Source organism: Camelus dromedarius, chromosome 1 (assembly GCF_036321535.1).
Source record: "Camelus dromedarius isolate mCamDro1 chromosome 1, mCamDro1.pat, whole genome shotgun sequence".
Lineage (NCBI taxonomy): Eukaryota > Metazoa > Chordata > Mammalia > Artiodactyla > Camelidae > Camelus > Camelus dromedarius.
This window is the reverse complement of record NC_087436.1, coordinates 60,109,930-60,129,017: the sequence shown is the minus strand read 5'-3', so window position 1 is coordinate 60,129,017 and position 19,088 is coordinate 60,109,930. Positions and strand designations below refer to the sequence as shown.

At 32.9% G+C, this 19,088-nt stretch overlaps 1 protein-coding gene across 5 annotated transcripts in view; it reads left to right on the top strand.

Annotated features, from left to right (window-relative positions):
• Positions 1 to 19,088, top strand: part of CCSER1 (coiled-coil serine rich protein 1) — a 1,104,264-nt gene that overhangs the window by 123,938 nt on the left and 961,238 nt on the right. For all 5 annotated transcript variants that reach the window (XM_031469432.2, XM_064484846.1, XM_064484851.1 and 2 more), the window contains exons 2-3: positions 11,233 to 12,597; positions 16,316 to 16,500. In XM_031469432.2, coding sequence (XP_031325292.1) covers positions 11,274 to 12,597; positions 16,316 to 16,500 — 1,509 coding nt within the window. In that variant the 5' untranslated portion in view covers positions 11,233 to 11,273. The remainder of the gene's footprint in view (positions 1 to 11,232; positions 12,598 to 16,315; positions 16,501 to 19,088) is intronic.

Here is a 19,088-nt window from a genome sequence, read left to right as displayed (position 1 = left end):
TTTTTAAAAAGAACTCTGAGCTCTATAAATGTTAGTACAGCTATTTATTTGTCTTGGAATGAGGTACTTAACCAAGCTAGATTTCAGTTTCTTTATCCTCAAAGAGAAGTACACCTTCCAAGGGTTGAATTCTGTGCAGTAGTCATTCACTGAGGCAGAACTCCTTAAATATTCCAAGATGCAAAATCTCCATCTAGTGGCAACTCAAGTCAGTGCATCACACTTGCTACGAAGTACTGCAGCTGGAATGGAACCCATTTGGCATAAGCATAGGTCCTTCTCTCCCGGGTTCTTTTTTATTAATTAGTCTATCAAATTGACAGTACATGTTTCAGTATAACTTCAGTACCAGTCAGTCATTCCTTGTAGTGGTCTTTGATGCAGGGCCATAGCCTCACAAGAAGACAATTAAGTAAATTTAATAGCAAAGTTTAAGGTTATTTTTTAAAGAAAGAAATGGACTGAATTTATTATGTCCCCTTTATTATAATATGTTATATAACTCCTCCTGAAAATAAATAAAATTTTAACTTAAAGCAATTTAGGTAACAAAATGTACCTTAATATATTTAATAAAATCTCAGTGTGTTTTATGGATCTAGAGTAAATCCATTAATTGTTTTAATATTCGGTTTTTCTACCAATTTAAAATTTATCTCAACATAATCTGAAATAATTTCAATCTGATACTATATTATATCAGAGGATTTTATTACTAAAATGTGTAAAATATCAGCCATGCCCTTTCCCCCCCTAGATTCCAAAAGCTATATCCTTATTCTAATTCATGAATTACAGAGCCCTTAATTTTAAATAATAAAAGAAAAAAGATATGACTTGGTCAGATTCAGGGCTTACAGAAATAAATATGATAAAAGTAGAAGAAACAAATTTGCTGTCGTATTTCTTATTTTATCATATAACCAATAGACTGTGTTCCCAGATGTGCTTTTGCTCTCTTTTTCTCTCTCTTGTTTTTTGTAAAATACACTACACTATGTCTGTGGCAATAATCTGTGGGACATTGTTTTTATCTTCCTATCTATGGGACAGTAATAAATCTACTGTCATTGACTTTAAACTAGAAAAAAATGATACTCAGAATGACATTTTATTAGCAGATGTGTGTGTATGTATCCTACACTTCACAGATTGCATACAGGTATTTTTAAAAAATTAGAGGGCCTCATAGAATTCATCTATTCAGCTCTCTAATTTTATGAATTAAGAAACAGTCCAAGAGAAATTATATCCATAGATATATTGTAAAACAATGTCATTGATAAATGTGACAATTATATATTGAATTCAAAAACACTTAAAAAAAGACAGGTACAAAAAAAAAAAAAAAAGACTACTTTTAAAAGGAAGATCTTCTCCACCCTCTGCTGGCATATACATGTAACTGCAGGTTATTATAAACTTGGTTATTTACATTTTTAGTTTAAAAAAAGGAAATCCAGTGATTTTAATATTTAGTAAACAAATAAACCATTATAAATGTCTAAAAGTAGCATGTATTTGAACTGAGGAAATATAAACTGACTTGTTTGGTTAGTTTACTAGCCTTGGAAAGAATTATATAATGGCATCAATTTATCATTAATGAGAAAAAGTCTTAATACCACATGCTTCCAAATCATGATATAACTTAAATTTATTAGCCAACTACATAATATGTGGTGGTTTAATGTTTGTGTTGTTGAAATATTAAGACACTAAAAAGATTGTGAAAAGCCAGGAACACATAATTTGTGTCTGAACTATCACTGACAATATCCAGATAAATTATCATATGACAAAGGAATAACGAGTTTTTTTTTTAAGATGGAAATAGTTTTCAATAGCAAAACTAAATAGAATTTGAGCTTTTAGAAAAGTAATTGTCAGTTTATAAACATTTGTTTTGGACTGACAGTGACATAAAATACGAGTTTTGTGTTAAAAATGTAGGTTCATTAAAAATACAAAGTGTTCATATAAATTTAGGATTCTTAGCACTTCCATAGGTCTTATTTATTTAAATATTTTACGTTAAAATATAAAAGATTCGATTATTAAAAAACACTCGGTTTATTTTTGTATCTTGTCATATTTGGTCAAATTATTTTTACAAAAAACGTTTTCCTATGTACTCATTATCTTTCAGAGGCAGCTACTGTCATTGATTTTTGTGTACCCTTCAGGTTACTTTTAAAACATTTACAACGCCTCTATTCTTCAGCATTATGTAATTTTGATAGGCCATATTTTTATACTATATTTGAATTTTTAAAGTTTTAATTGTAAAAGTAACACATGAATTCATTTCCATTGTTAAAAGCTCATATTACATACATTAATGTCTCCATTGATGCCAACACCCAGTCAAAAGGATTTTTTCAAGGATAATTCCTTTTCACACTTTGAAGTATATCCTTCTAGATTTTTTCCTATGCATGTGCACACGTGTGATTTTGTAGAGTATTATCTTTAAAATTTCATAATACATTGTAATTTACATAAAAATGTATCTAGCATATCTTTTAGCTATTTACTTTTATTAATACCTTAAGTTTTTCTGTCAGTTCATATCTTTTACTTTATGTGGTTAGCTCTTATATATTAAATGCTGTAGAATAGATATACCATATTTTATTTTTTAGAGTCTCCTATTAATGGAAATTTAAATTATTTTTAACTGTTATAAACCATCCTTGAATATCTCTATGTGTGTTTCTTTGTGCAGATGTGTATTATTCTAGGGTAAATGTTGAGAAGTGAAATTATTTAATTTGATATTTTAATACATTATTTTCTACAATGATCCTAACAATTTGGACTCTTTTGTTAAGTGTCTATAAGTACCACTACTTTCATCCAAACTTGATATTATTTAGTTTTAAAATTTTATGGGTGAAATATAATATCTGTGGTTTTCTTGATTAATGATGGAGTTGAATATCTGTTATATGTTGACTAGTGATTTGTGTTTCCTTTTCCATGAAATTCCTGTTTGTGTTCTTTGCTATCTTTTTTCCAGTGTGTTGTCTGTTTCTTATTGGCTTATAGGAGCTCTTTTTTTTTTTTTAAATTGAGGTGTAGCTGATGTACAATATTATGTAAGTTTCAGGTGTACAACATAGTGATTCACAACTTTTAAAGATTATATTCCATTTGTAGTTATTATAAAATATTGGCTATTTCCTCTGAATTATACATCCTTGTAGCTTATTTACTTTATACATAGTAGTTTGTACCTTTTAATACCTTACTTGTATCTTGCCTCTCCCTTCTTCCCTCTCCCCACTGCTAACCACTAGTTTGTTCTCTATATCTCTGAGTCTGTTTCTTTTTTGTTGTATTCACTAGTTTATTTTATTGTTTTAGATTCTGCATATAAATGATATCACATAGTCCTTTCTATGTTCCCTAATTACTGCTGGGTTTGAATTTCTTTTTATATATTTATTGGTAATTTGTATTTCTTCTGGGATTTGTATAATGATATTCTTTGCTCATTTATTTTTCTATTTGGATTGTCTTTTTTTTATTGATTTATAAGAATACTTTATATATTCCAGATATCAATCCTTTGTCTATTTTATACTTTTCAAATTTTTTTCCCATTCCTTAGAGAAGTCTACAGTTGGTTGACTGACATGGGGATACAAAAGATCAGCCAGCTGTCCCAAGGTATCAGTAAGTGCTCCAGATCCCATGGGATTCACTTGAAGCAAGTTCCATTTGCAACACATCCTTGGTTAGCTTTTCCCCCTGCCCTGTCATGCCTTCTTTCCTCACCTTCTCCCAAGAGTAATTCTTTAATAAATTGCTTGAACAAGAATCTGTTGCTCAGGCTGTGTTTCTAAGAAAGCTAAGCTAGAATATTGTGAGGAAATTTTTTGCAGAATAATATTTTAAGACTAAACCAAATTCTCCGTGTAAGATGTGATTATAAAGAATAGTATAATTGTTATTAATATTATTTTTATATAATAAAATAATTATACTTTATTAACAAACATATTTTCAGATGTGTGCTAGCCTCTTTAAAGGTGTATATTTGTTGTATTGACATTAGTATTGCTCACCAAATTTATGAAATTCAACTTTTGGGAGTCATGTTGAGGGTCTGAGACTGTCTTTGAATATTCATAATAGTGTCAGTTATTTGCTTCTTTAAGTTCGGATTATTTTGTTGGAAGTGAAAAAAATACTGAATAATTGAATTTAATATTTACTTAACAAAAATATAAACTGAACATAGGAAGGAGATCAATATGATAAATAATATTTTGGGTCAAAAGCAAGCCATGGTTGAATGAAATAATTTGTAAGAGACAAGTTATTAAATGTTTGTAATGTTTGATATTGAGATTTTTATATATATACATACATATATATATGTACACATACACACACACACACATGTGTTGTAGTGGTACTTGGCCCCAAGCCCATTGACGTTTGGGTACTGTGACCTCTAACCTTCCTTTCTGTCGTATTCAGGACTGACTCTGGAAATGACAGTATTTGTCTACTAGTAGACAGAATTAGAACTTCCAGCTGAGAGAGCTTTGGAAGGTTATAAGCTAAATTAAAATATACTTAGTTGTGAAATAGTACAAACATGTCTAATATTTCTTGATAATTTATAGTTATTAAGCATTTATAATGTCCTAGACCCTGTTCTAAGTGCTATTTTGCTTTTACTTGTTTGGTTATCACAAAACCTTTAAGACAGGTGCAACTGTTATCCTTATGAAGGCTCAGGGTGTTTAAATAACTTTTTAAGCCACTCTAAAGCCACACAACTCTTATGTGTAGTGCTGAATTCAAATCCAGATATTTTTGCATGAGAATCTACTTTCTTAACAATAATGCATTCATTGTGTATAAATACCAGAACATAAACTATAATGTTCTTTGAATATAAACGTAGTCTTCTTATTTACTTAAGGCTGAGTCACATGTAGATACAACTTTTAGACTTCTTTATTCTTTCACTACTAACTTCTGTCTGATCTCTGGCCAAAATCCATTCTTTCTGTATTTCCCTTCTCCCACTGTTGTCTCTTCTGGCCACTAAAGAACTAAGATTTTATCTGGCTTGCTCTCAAGATTACATGTCTTTCTAAATAGTATCAAGATTCCTGTCCTTCTGTTATTTCAGACAAAAAAGACTCATCTGCTTCCCCAAATCCTGCTAGAATAATCCTTTGACATGTATTCTCATTCCCTATTGTAACAGTATCCATTATCATGCTAATTTAGCACCACCCACTCTCTTTCTCTTTTTACCTGGAAGATTGATTTGTATAGATCCAATTAGGGACAGTCTGTCTCTGCTTAATACCATTGTTAGGGTCAAATCAGTTTGATATAAGCAAACATTTCTGATATAAGCAGTTATTGTTTGGATTATGTTCTTGCTTATTTGTTGAAAATAACAGTGCACTCAATGTGGCTAAATTATATGCAAATTTAGTAAATTGCTAACTAAATATATCCAGTCAGCTTTATGATTTCTGACTCTTCCTACCTTCTGCTAACAATCTCATCCTCTTCCCTGTAATCAATCAATAACCCACTTGGTCCTGATCAGTCATCCTTTTAATGTATCTCATATTCTCCTCATTGACCCTCCTGACAGAAGTGGCCCTTGTCCATGTATGTGAGTGATTTATCTATTAAAAAAGCCTCCATTTATTCCCTATTCATTTAAAAGAAAACAATGAAACATTTTGGAAATACATTTAAAGATAAATTACACGAGGTAAAGTTTATTAATAAGACTATGGAATTAATAGATACATACTACTACATATAACATAGATAACAAGGATTTACTATATAACACAGGAAACAATATATTCAATACCTTTTAATAACCTATAGTGGAAAATAATCTGAAAAAAAGCTGCATTACATGGCTATACACCTGAAACTAACACAACATTGTAAATCAACTATACTTCAATAAAAAAAGGAACATTGAGATACAAATTTCATGACCTTTGTAAAACAGAATCTGAACTGGAGTGCTTTTCAGCTAAGCCTGACACCTGTCAGGTATGAGCCTCGTTTAAATCTGCATCTAAATTACATAATTAGATGAGACTGACTTGGAAACTTCTTCAAGCTATTTATTTAATTTTGGTAAAAATTGATCAATGTCTTTTGATATGTTTACATGTGATTTATTTTCTGCCATCACTTTCTTAATGAAAATTGTTACCTAGAGAATATTTGGTTTCTGTGAATTTTCCTTCTTCCATTTTCACCACGTATCATTGATTTTCTTTTTAATGTGATCATTTAGGCTCTAACATTATTTTTTTTATACCTTTTCTGAAAAAGAATAGAGCTGGGACCAGTTTTAATTTATGCAACATTACCGACAAGCAGTTCAAATATTGGTCATTGTTTTTAAATTTCAATAAAAAATGTATATTTTAGGGAGGTTTATCATAAGGGGTTAGAATACAGATCTAAATTTATATACCCCCTCCCCAGAATTTTTAGGTGATTTTTAAAAAATAGATTGATTGGGGCTGACTTTGATAAGTGGCTCATTTTCATAATCACTCAGTGTGTTGTACCATGAAGCACCACTTGCTTGAATGCATTTCATTCGAAAAAGAGGACAGTGGAGATTTGCTCTATACCAGGCATAGTGTAAAGTTTCTTTCTGCTGTTGTTCCTTCCATTCTTAAAATCTGTCAAATAATTATTATCTATGTTCTAGTTTAAGGTACTAGTAAGTGGCAGAATTTGGATTTGAAACCAAAATAATTTTATACTGATTGCATGTCTGTGTAAGAGGTATTTTTGTTTGTTAGTTTTGTTCTTGCAGTAAAACACCACCAGTTTTGGGAGGCAGAAAAACAAAGGATACTTAGTACTAAGTCAAATGTGAGACATCGGTGACTCTTCATCATCTTTGGTTCATTGTGAAGAAGTATGAGGGCTATTCAAATTCTAAGAAATACTTGAAAAATAACAAGAAAGAAAAAGATAAAGGGGATTTTGTTTTGTTTCTTTTGCCTGCACAGATATATGTACCTATTTGTGTATATGGTAATCAGTTTTCAAGATGGTAGCTGTGAAATCCTGCAAGGTTATTTTATGTCTTCGATTTATGCCTTTGAAATTACATCAGAAAGTGTGATTTTTCCCCCCAGTATTTCTTCCTTCTTTAATGCGTTTTACTTTTACTCTATAGGTAACATTAATGATCCTTATAACCCCTTTAACTAGAATCCATATCTTTTTCAACCATGCCAAATAAGAAATTCGGCTCTAATTTTATTCAGAATAGATCTACCATATAAAGTTGCATTCTATTAAGGGTAATGACAGTGTTTGCTAAGGTTGTAGAGATGACTGAATAAAGTACTCCCTTGGAGCCTTTTGTTAAATCTTGGTGCTAGAGAGCAAAGGATACTATTTCTTCAGTTGAGATCAAACTGAGTTTCACACCACTTTTAATAGGGTTAGTCTGCTTCTGTGGAGGTGGTATTACCTACAAGTCAGTGTAACTTTTGTTTATTTAGAAAGCATTAGAAGTAAATTTAGAAGACATTCTTCTTACATAAATAATTTTTTTTCCAAATAAAATGTTTATGGTAATAAAGATCCCTGTACAGTGGGCAGGTCTAGTTCAACCTGTATATTTTCAGGACCTGTTGTGGTTAAAGTGACTATGACTTCTGAACCAAGAAACATTAGATGATAATTGAGAAAATATGTTTTATCTGATTTGGAAATTTATAAAAATATGTGAAAATGTATACAAGATTTGCTAAGGAGTGAAAGGAATTACAATCATAATAAAATTTTAATAAAAATAAAATTAACTTGTAATGTATTTGTTTTTAGTGAATAAGTTGAAGTTGATGTGATGATATTGTTATTCAACTTGTTAACATTGTTTTCAAATGTTAGAAATTTTAGATTATTGAGTGATTTTCCAGTTTGAAAGGCTTTCAGTTAACTTACGACTCTGAAACTTGTAATTCAGCATACTTAACCTCAAACTTATAGCATTCATTTATGGTAGTGAGGAAAGATATGTTTACTTATGTTTGAAATATGGATGTATTCAAGTTAAAACTTCATTTGATGGAATCCATTTACTCTATAGGTACTGATTGTGTGTTAGGCACTGGGGTCTCAAAGCAAAGCAGAAATGGCTTTAGCGATTAAGAAACTTATGGTAAAATAGCAAAGTCAGATAAATAAGTAGATATTTACCATGTAAGGTAATACTTGAGGATACATAAAGGAGGAGTACTAAATCCAAAATGGAAGAGAGTGGGAAGAGGGTCAGAGATGCCATTCTAGAAGGGACCATGTTGTAGAAATAGGAATTTTACCACATCAGAGTTACAGGAAAGGTGTTCCATGAACACAGACCCACATCTGCTAATGCCTTGATGGTGAAGGTGAGCAGGAAATGACAAATAGTAATCACTGAATTAGAGAATGAAATATGAGAAGGGGAATAATGAATCTGGAGATGTAGATAGCATCCAGTCTTTAAAAGAAAATGGGTAATTCCAACCTCTAGATATTTTATCTTTCTCTCATTTATTTGTAATAAAGAACTTCATTTAAAAGACTATTAGCAAATAAAATGAATCATAAAAAGGTTTTTATCTTTAATAGATTTTATATCTACTCCATGTCATCCCATTTAGTGTGTAAATATTTCTGTATATCCATGATGTTTTTACTTAAAGAAATTAGGACAGATATATATATATATATATAGTAGCTCAAATGTATTATTTATACCCAGTGGAAGTCTGGTTGTTTTTATTAAGTATTCAGGAAGAGATGTTTTTATTGTAATTCTTTTTTCTGAACTTTTTTCATTAGTTAAACCCTTTGAATACTTGCCTAAGAGATAAGAGATTTATTCACTTTTTATTTTTAAATGCTAATACAAATGCAAGAAATTCTAGAAAAGAGGTCAAGAAATATTTCAATATGCATAAATTCTGAATAATAATAAATACCTTGACATTAATGGTAAATATCTTGACATTAATACATTGAAGGCCATAGGTTCAACACCAGCTGCAAATCATAATGATTGGTAATGCTTTAATTACAGCAAAATTATTCACTGGGCATTGAAATAAATCTTGCATGTAAGTGAAAAATCACAGCTGAGAATGATGTTAATTAAAGCATTATTAAGAGTGAAATTGTGAAAAAATTGTATTTTTTATATCCATTTCAGAACATCTAAGCTTGTAGGAAAATGAGATAGTTTTAATTTGTGAAAGATTTCAAGAGCTAAAATGTCTTCGTTTATATTTTGAGCTTTCTTTAGCCAAAGCCCTACAAGAATACTTAAATGATTTAGAAGTTGTCTACATGTAGTTTTTTTTTTTTAATTTTAGATTTTTTAAAACTTTTTTTAATTGAAGTATAGTCAGTTACAATGTGTCAATTTTTGGTGTACAGCATAATGTTTGTCATATATATATACATTCATATATTCATTTTCATATTGTTTTTCATTAAAGGTTACTACAAGATACTGAATATAGTTCCCTGTGCTATACAGAAGAAATTTGGTTTTTATCTTTTTATATATAGTAGTTGGTATCTGCAAATCTCGAACTCCCAGTTTATCCCTTCTGACTCCTTTTCACATGTAGTTTGATTTAAATTCAAATTTAGTGAGTGCAATTAAAGATCATCTAGTAAAAATCATGTAATGCAAATGTGTTTGATTTTATATGATTTGGAACAACATATCAAATATTGAAGAATGCATATCTGAAGGAGAAAATATTTTCCATTTTTGTCATATACTTCAAGGACATGAAAGTTTTTCACTTGATCAGCCTCATAATATATCTGTAAGGATGATAAAATAGAGGGCTTGTCATTTTATGTTGTATGTGTTATTGTTAGTTTTGGTTGCAAAAAACAGTAGAATGAAACAGTATGATTCAAGCTGACCAAAAGGGTGTGTATACTATAGGTCAGAAATTAAGTAAAATTTAGAAACAAAGCAAAACAAAACAAAATAGGACTCAAATCATGTCACATTAGGAGAACCAGTGAGAAATAGCAGTCACCAGAATATAAAGATTGACCATACAACTAGGAATTCCTGAGGTGGAAACATACCTTTGCCTCCAGCAGCATAAACTCTTGGCTCTTCACCCTACTGAAAACAATATATACCATGCTGATTATAAGCTGACCCTGCGGTTAGGGAAGGCTTAGTTTCTCATTCCTGCTTTACCACTTATTAGCTGAGTGACATAGACAATTTACCTTTCTGCTGTAGAATGTCCATAGTACTATTGTCTACCTCTATAGTTGTAAGCATTAAAAGAGATAATCTGTTTAAAGTACTTGGTACATCACAGTTAATGGACTATAGCTGCTGCCTTCTCCTCCTCCTTTGTCTTCATCATTAGTACCCTGACATTAATATGGTTCATAATTTTTCTGTGCTTCTGTTTCTCACTGTATGTATTCTCACTTGTCTCAGCATTACCAGCTGAATTAGCTTTTGTCTGTCTTTTCTCCAGCTTATAGCTGTGGTTTCCTTATAACTTTATTGCCTTGTTTATAGCTCTACCTTAGATCCTTTATGATATGGTTTACTTTCCCCTGACAATGGCCTGATTATCTCTAAACTTCCTAAATCAAACACCAAAGGGAAGAATCTGTCCCAGTGGTTTTTTCTTTGAGTGGAGCTTGTCGGGTCAGGTCATTGCTTAGTCTGGTCTATGATTCTGTTAAGCTCAGGTCAGTAACTTGTTGAGTCCCTTGGTACATCTGGTGCTGGCTAACAGAGGCAGTGGTGGGACATTTTACCCAGAGGGCAATGATCATGGCTGTCACATACCTACTAAATCTAAATAAAGAAACATAAAACGTTAAGATTAAATAATTTACCAAATTGTAGAGCCAGTGTAAGTAGTAAGACTGGGTCTTGAGTAATAATCTCATGTCTCCCAATATAACACTCTTAAATAGACTTTATTCTTGATCATCTTAAAGTTTTTGCACCATTATAAGTTTGTTCTATACAAACTATTGGATATTTTGCTACTTAGAAATTCTGTTTATTCCTTAAGTATCAGAATTTTACTATTTATATTTTTTTAGTGTAACAAAATTCTGTCATAAATGAAAAACCAGTATTTTGTTTTAAAATGTCTTATTTATCATTGAATTCTATTAACTTTTTCTCTTTGTTTTAACTTTTCTCAGGCTGCTAAGTTGGCTATCACAGTGCAAGCCTTGGAGTCCCGATGGGGGACTCTGGATCAAGACGATCTACCCTGGTCTCCCGGTTGCCAATATTCAGAAGGAGTATTAGCAGAAAACATGATTCTCTGCCTTCTTCACCCTCCTCCAGTAATACAGTTGGTGTCCACAGTTCCTCTCCTTCCAGCACTAACTCAAGCTCAGGTAGTACAGGTAAACGCAGGAGCATCTTCCGTACTCCTTCCATTAGCTTCCATCACAAGAAAGGGAGTGAACCCAAGCAAGAACCTACCAACCAGAACCTTAGTATTTCAAATGGTGCTCAACCTGGTCACAGCAGTATGCAAAAACTGAGTTTGGAAGAACATATTAAAACCAGGGGGAGACATTCTGTTGGTTTTAGTAGTTCACGAAATAAGAAGTTAACAAGGTCTTTGACAGAGGATTTTGAAAGGGAAAAGGAGCACTCAGCTAATAAGAACGTCTTCATAAATTGCCTGAGTTCTGGCAAAAGTGAGGGGGATGATTCTGGATTTACAGAAGAACAGACTCGCCGTTCTGTTAAGCAGTCAACAAAGAAGCTTCTTACTAAATCTTTTTCATCTCACTATAAATTTTCTAAGCCAGTTCCTCAGAGCCAGTCCATTTCACTGGTACAACAGTCTGAATTCTCACTGGAAATTGCACAGTACCAAGAGAGGGAACCTGTATTAGTAAGAGCTTCTCCGTCTTGTTCTGCGGATGTCACAGAACGGGCGGGAAGCTCTTTACAATCTCCATTGCTTTCTGCTGATCTTACTACAGCTCAGACTCCTTCAGAGTTCTTAGCCTTGACTGAAGATTCTGTGTCTGAAGCGGATGGATTTCCTAAAAGTGGAAGCCTGGCATCCCACTGTGACAACTTTGGCCACAATGATTCTACCTCTCAGATTTCTCCCAATCCTGCTGCTGTTACAAAGACAACAATGGACCTTGTGGGAACTGTTCCCTGTGCAATTATGTCTCCTGGGAAATACAGGTTAGAAGGTCGATGTAGCACCGAATCTAATTCCTTACCAGAAACCTCTGCTGCTAACCAGAAGGAAGTGTTACTGCAAATCACTGAACTACCTGTTATGAATGGGAGTGACTCAGAGACTCACCTGTCAGCAGGTATAAAAAGAGAAGAATGTATGTTGATACAAAATGGTGAAGCGATGCTGGCGACAAGCTCCCCAAGGAAACTTGGATATTGTGAGCAACATAAAGCAATAGCTGAACGAGTTAAAGGGATCCATCCTATTTCAGATTCAAGGATAATACCCTCTTCTGGTGATCATCACATCTTTAACAAAACATCATATGGGTATGATGCAAATCCTGCCAAAGGTATGCTGATTTTCTTTGTATATTAAAATATATGAATTATCATTTACATTATAATTTATAAATAACTTTATGAAATCACATTGGTAGAAAAAGGTGGACCTCAGGTTGGAATCTTAGGCAGTTTAAAAAAAAAGGTAGAAATGAAATTATCCGTATTATATCTAATTCTTATTTAGAAATGATGACTTGTCTCAATATTGAACTGAATACTGTAAATATTTATCACTAGAGACTGACTAACAATTGTTTTGCTAACTATTAATCTGTTGACTGAGATCTTAATTGCAAGCCATTTAAGACATTAAAGTAATTTCACTGACTTTGACACTATGGTGCCTGTTCCTGGACATTATTCATATTATCTACAACTTATAAAATAGAGATAGGTAAATAAACTGGTAATGTCAGCAAGGAAAAGTTGATTGTACACTGTCTCTCATTTTCATCAATTGGAGAAATTCATCTACTATTCATGAGGATTTTATAATTTAGAGGTTTAAAGATTTTGAAGACATTTAGACAAATGCACTTTATGCAAGAAAGAATTGCTAAATCTCATAATACTAAATTTAGCCTGTATTTATTATTAAGTGTGTTTAGTATTTAATATACATATGAATGTGTTAGGTATACATTCATATCAGAATTAGTAATGGAATGTTGAGCTCTCTGGCAATTTAACTTTTATTCATTGGCTTAAAAAGTTGCTAAAAAGAACTGCTATATGTTGGCCTAATAAGTTCTAGCCAAAAGTCTTTTGACCAGTAGATGAGCCCAAACAGAACAGCTCATTCATTCATTCAATAAATATTTGTTTTGGCACTAGGTATATAGCAATGAACAAAACAGGCATAAAATCCTGCCTTCATCAAGCTTACTTTCTACTGGGAATAGTCAGACAACATGCAAATAAATAAGCGTCAGATAGTGATGACTGCTAGGGATGAGTTTAATGCAGAATAAAGGATTAGGAAGTGAGGAGTGGGACTATAGTTTGCATTTTTTAGCTTTATTGAGTTATTAATTGACAAATTATATATTTAAAGTGGACAAAGTAATGATTTGATATGTGTACATTGTGTAAGGATTCCCACTCATCAAGTTAATGAACATATCCATCACCTCACATATTTACCTTTTCTTTTTTTGAGAACATTTAAGTTCTACACTCTTAGCAAATATCAATTGAAAGATACAGTTCTATCAACTTTAGTCACTTTGTTATGCACTAGATCCTCAGGCTATATTTATCTTATAACTGAAAGTTTGTACCCTTTTACCAGTCTCTCCCTATCTCCCCCACCTCCCAGCCCCTGGCAACCACTTTTCTACTCTCTCTGAGTTCTACTTTTTTACAAAGGATCCCACATGTAAGTGATAGCATGCAGTATTTGTCTTTCTCTCTCTGGCTGACTTTACTTATTAGCATGTCTTTGAGATTAATTCATGTTGTCACAAATGACAAGATTTCCTTCTCTTTTTAAGGCCAAATAATATTCCATTGAATGTAGATACCACATTTTCTTTATCCATTCATCTGTTGACTCATACTTCGGTCGTTTCCATACCTCAGCTATTGTGCATAATGCAGCTGTGATCATGGGAGTAAAGATACCTCTTTGAGAAGAAGATTTTGTTGCCTTTGGATATATACCCAAGAGTGAGATTGCAAGATCATATGGTAGCTCTATTTTTAATTCCTTGAAGAGTCTCCATACTGTTTTCCACAGTAGCTTCACCAGTTTACATTTCAGTGCACAGAGCACAAGGGTTCCCTTTCTCCACATCCTTAACAACGCTTGTTCTCTTTTTGCTTTTTGATAATAGCCATTCTAACAAAAGTGAGATATATGTCATTGAGATTTTGATTTGCATTTCCCAGATGAAAGGGCTGTTGAGTACCTTTTCATGTACTTGTTGGCTTATTTGGAAAAATGTTTTTGTAGGTCCTTTGCCCATTTTAAATTTAGGTTTTCTTTGCTATTGAGTTGTATGAACCCCTTATGGGATGGATATATGATTTGCAAATATTTTCTCCCATTCAGTAGGTTGTCTTCTCTCACTCTCTCTCTATCTCTGGATTGTTTGCTTTGCTGTGCAGAAGCTTTTTAGTTTGAAGTAGTCCTACTTGTTTACTTTTGCTTTTATTTCCTTTGCTTTTGATATCAAATCTAAAAAATAAAAGTCATTACCTAGGTCAGTGTCAAAAAGCTTACCCCTATGTTTACTTCTATAAAGTTTACAGTTTCTGGTCTTAACTTCAAAGTCTTTAATCCATTTTGAGTTGATTTTAGTGTATGGTATAAGATAAGGTTCCAGTTTCATTCTTTTGCATGTGACTGTTCAGTTTTCCAAACACTCTCTATTGAAGAGATTATTTTTTCCCATCATATATTCTTGGGTTCTTTGTCAAAAATTAATTGTCATATATGCATGGCTTTATTTCTTGGCTCACTGTTCTGTTCTGTTGATCCTTGTGTCTCCTTTTATGCCAGTACTGTACTGTTTTGATTACTATAGCTTTGTAAAACAGGTTGAAATCAGGAAGTGTGATGCCTGCAGTTTTGTTCTTAATCAAGATTGCTTTGGATATTTAGGGTCTTCTGTGGTTCTATTATACAAACTTTATGATTTTTTTTTCTATTTCTGTGAAAAATGTCATTGTAATTTTGATAGAGATTGCATTGAATCTGTAGATCCCTTTGAGTAGAATGGACATATTAACAATATTAGTTCTTCCAATTCAGAAATATGCTATATCTTTTTATTTACTTGTATTTTCTTCATTTTCTTTCATCAATTTCTTTTGTAGTTTTCAAATTAGAGATTTTTCACTTCCTTGGTTAAATTTATTCCTAGGTTTTTTTTTTTTTTTGATGCAGCTGTAAATGGGGTTGTTTTCTTAATTTCTCTTTCTGATAGTTCCTTGTTTTTAGTTTGCATTTTTAAGTTTAGTGAATAGAATATTACTCAGGGTAACATTTTAGCAAACATTAAGGAGTAAGCCATACAGATATTTGAGAGGAATATATCAGTGCAATGGCTATGGGGTAAAGATCCTGGGGCTGACGCATTCCTGTGATGTTCCAGAAACAGCAAGAGGTCCAGTGTGCCATAAGCAGAGTGAAAGAGTGGGTGGGGGACAGTAGATGATGAGGTTAGAGAGATGAACAGGTGAGCAATGGAGAGGCCCCCAGTATAGGGGTAGAGAGCAGGGTCATATCATGAGGAATCAGGCAGGCCACTGGAAAAACATCATCTTTATGACCAGAGGAGCAAGTGTATCATTCTGGTTATCATGTAGAAGATGGATGGTGCTTTGGTCAGGGAGAGGCAGGTGGGAGTAGCAGAAGCAGGTGACTATTAGGAAGTATGGCAGGAAAGGAGGCAAGCATTGATGGCATTTGTGCCAGGATATTAGTGGGGGAGGTAGTGAGAAGTGATCAGATTTTGTACAACATTTGAAGGTAATAAGAACAGGATTTGCTTATACAATTTATGTGAGGTATGAAGAAGCCAAGGATGACTCCAACATTTTGGGGCTTCAAAGTGATTACATAATTAAGTAAACTAAAGTACCACTATTAATTCAAAACGTTTTCTGTGATAGAGAATTATTGAATGACTTTAAGAGTTTCCCATTTGCTTTCAATGGAACATATATAAAAACTGCATTTAAGAATTTATATCCATTTTTATTTATTTGTTTTTCAAATAGTTCTTGCCAGTAGCTTCAGTCCGTATCGCGAAGGAAGATTTATAGAGAGGAGACTGCGATCCTCATCAGAAGGAACTGCAGGGAATAGCAGAATGATTTTGAAACCAAAAGATGGAAATGCAGAAGAAGTTAATAGTCTAAGAAAGCAAAGAGCAAGTTCATCATCTTCAAAAATGAATAGCATGGTAAGTATTTACATGTGCCTGCGTTTAATAAAATAGTCGTATTTATTACTGGCATGTTCATGCCTCTTGCAAAATGAAGACAGACTGAAGAATAGATACCTCATATTTGAAGGGAAAGTTGGTCTGCACAGTTGACATCACAAATCAGAGAGGCTCAGTTTTCACTTGAGACTGTCATATGTCTGACAGGTGGAAGCACACCACGATAAGCTACCCTTACAACCTGTCCTCCTTGTTTCCAAGGAAAGTTCAGTGTGTTCCGTTCTAGAACAAGACCCCGGATGCACAAGCTAAGAAAAATGCTGATCCCGAGGATATTCTCTCTGACCCCATCGTTTCACACCATTTCTCCACCCTCTAGCCATGCTAAAGAATGTCCTGCTATAAACCACACTTATGTTGGTGCCATCCATAGCCCCCTTAGTGGACCCTACTCTCCCTGACCTTCTGCATAGGGGAGGAGCCCTTTGGGAGTCAAGATGAAATGCTCATCCGAAGCTTTAACATCTTCCAGGTATCCGAAATACCAGGTTCCTGGTACAAATCGGGGGAGCCTGCAAATGAAGGTAGAGATGAGGTGTGTGTGTGGGAGGTAGGGTCTGAGCTTGCACTTGTGGATTGGGGTGTCTTAGAGGCATGTGTATTAGCTCCGTCCTAGCGCGAGATACAGCAAGCTGGGAAGAGATGACCAGTGGACTGCAGCCGAGGGTGTCCAGGAAGTGTCAGGTCTCAGAAATATTGGGATGAGCTTGCCTTTTGGAATTCACTTTGCTCTTTTTCTCAGAAATGTGTCCTTTTTCAGCAGTGTCTTTGATTCCCAGTGTCTAACAGTATTTCTTTAAAAGGATCTGCTACTTACCTGCCTATTCATAGGAATATGTGAAAAATGCTTGAAACTAAATCACTGATTTATATATATTTTGGGGAATTATGTTTCAAAGGAAAATATTAGGTCATCTAGTTCTGACAGTTGTAATGTGTAGAAACCTTAAGTTACTGAGGCAACACTGAGCGATAGCAAAACCAGTGTGCTCAAATTTAGAAGTTCTAGCCGTTAGGTCAGACTTGGCCAGATTTTAATCTTGGGCAAATCAGGTTCTGTGAAACAACAAATGATAATGGGTTTCTTGTTTCTGTTATACTAAAGAATGGTAATATATATGTTTATATTTGCATATATAGAAATATATTACATTATATTATATTTTATCTCTTTTTTTGTTCTTTCCTACATTGAAAATGCTATATTCTTATTGTTGCAATTGATAATTATCTAAATACAAGAACATGTTAAAAAAGATTTCCAATAGAGTACAACATTAAAAGTCATGGCTAATGAATGATTATGAAAGATTTCTTTTCCTGAACTTTCTGTTATTCTTTTGTAGAACATTATTTATATTAGTAAGTTGTACACTATTACACTTACCCAAATTTAAGCCTTTTATGTATTCTTTTTATATATTTTGTTTTCCATACTGCATCTGTGTGATTCTCCTCATAACATGGAAGAATTATTATTCTTCTCAGGTACACTTTCAAGGTTTAAAATTTTAAATGTCAATCACAAAAATGTGGTTTTGTTATTATATTTGAGACTTTTTGATAAATTTTCAAGAAGGTTCCCTGCAGTGATATAGATCTTCCGCTAGATGGCAGGATTACACCATCGCCATGGTAAGGAAAAGGCTGTGGAGATTGGAACAGAAACTTGATTAAGATACTGTTCATGGTCATTGGGTTCACAGGTAATACTTGTTGAAATAAGTACTGACACACTTGAACTTCCACATGAAACCTATCAGAAATTATTGTGTGACTTTTTTTTTCCTTAAGATTTTGGAAATTCTAATTTTATTGTTTTTGTTTGTTTATTTATTATTACTATTATTTTAGTGGTGGTACTGAGGACTGAACTCAGGACCTTGTGAGTGCTAAGCATGCACTCTGCCACTGAGCTATTATCCACCCTCCGGAAATTCTAATACTTTAATATTTAATTAGTTTACAGTTTAATAGTTAATTTAAATGCATATAATATATTTTTGTAACTCATAGCAATATAAGGAAGAAATGCTAGGATATTTTTAGGTGTGAAACGAGTAACATATATTTAGGAAATGATAGCTTTATGTGTGAAAAGTGACACATATTTCCTATATTCCTCTTCCAGAATAATTCAAGTGAATATATGTATTTAAGAATGCATTCATGTGCGGTTATTATTTTCTTTTAGAGCAACAATAGTAACATATTTTTAATGTTTATTTGAAGCAAGGGTATACGCTTAAGGCTTCACATATATTATCACATTCAGTCCTCACAATAGTATGAACCAATTGATTCTGTTATTGATCACATTTTGCAAAAGAGGGAAAAAAAGTACCAAGAAGATAAGCAGCTTGCTCAAAAACAGATAGTAAGTGGCTGAGATAGGATTCAGATTTGGATCTCCACTGTCTAACTTTAAAGCATAATACTTTAAGGGGAAAGTAATTTAAAATTAATTTTTAATTTTTCTTGCATTACTTTTGTATAATGAAATTAACACATTTGAGGCAACCTACGTCTGCTGTAAGTTTGGACCA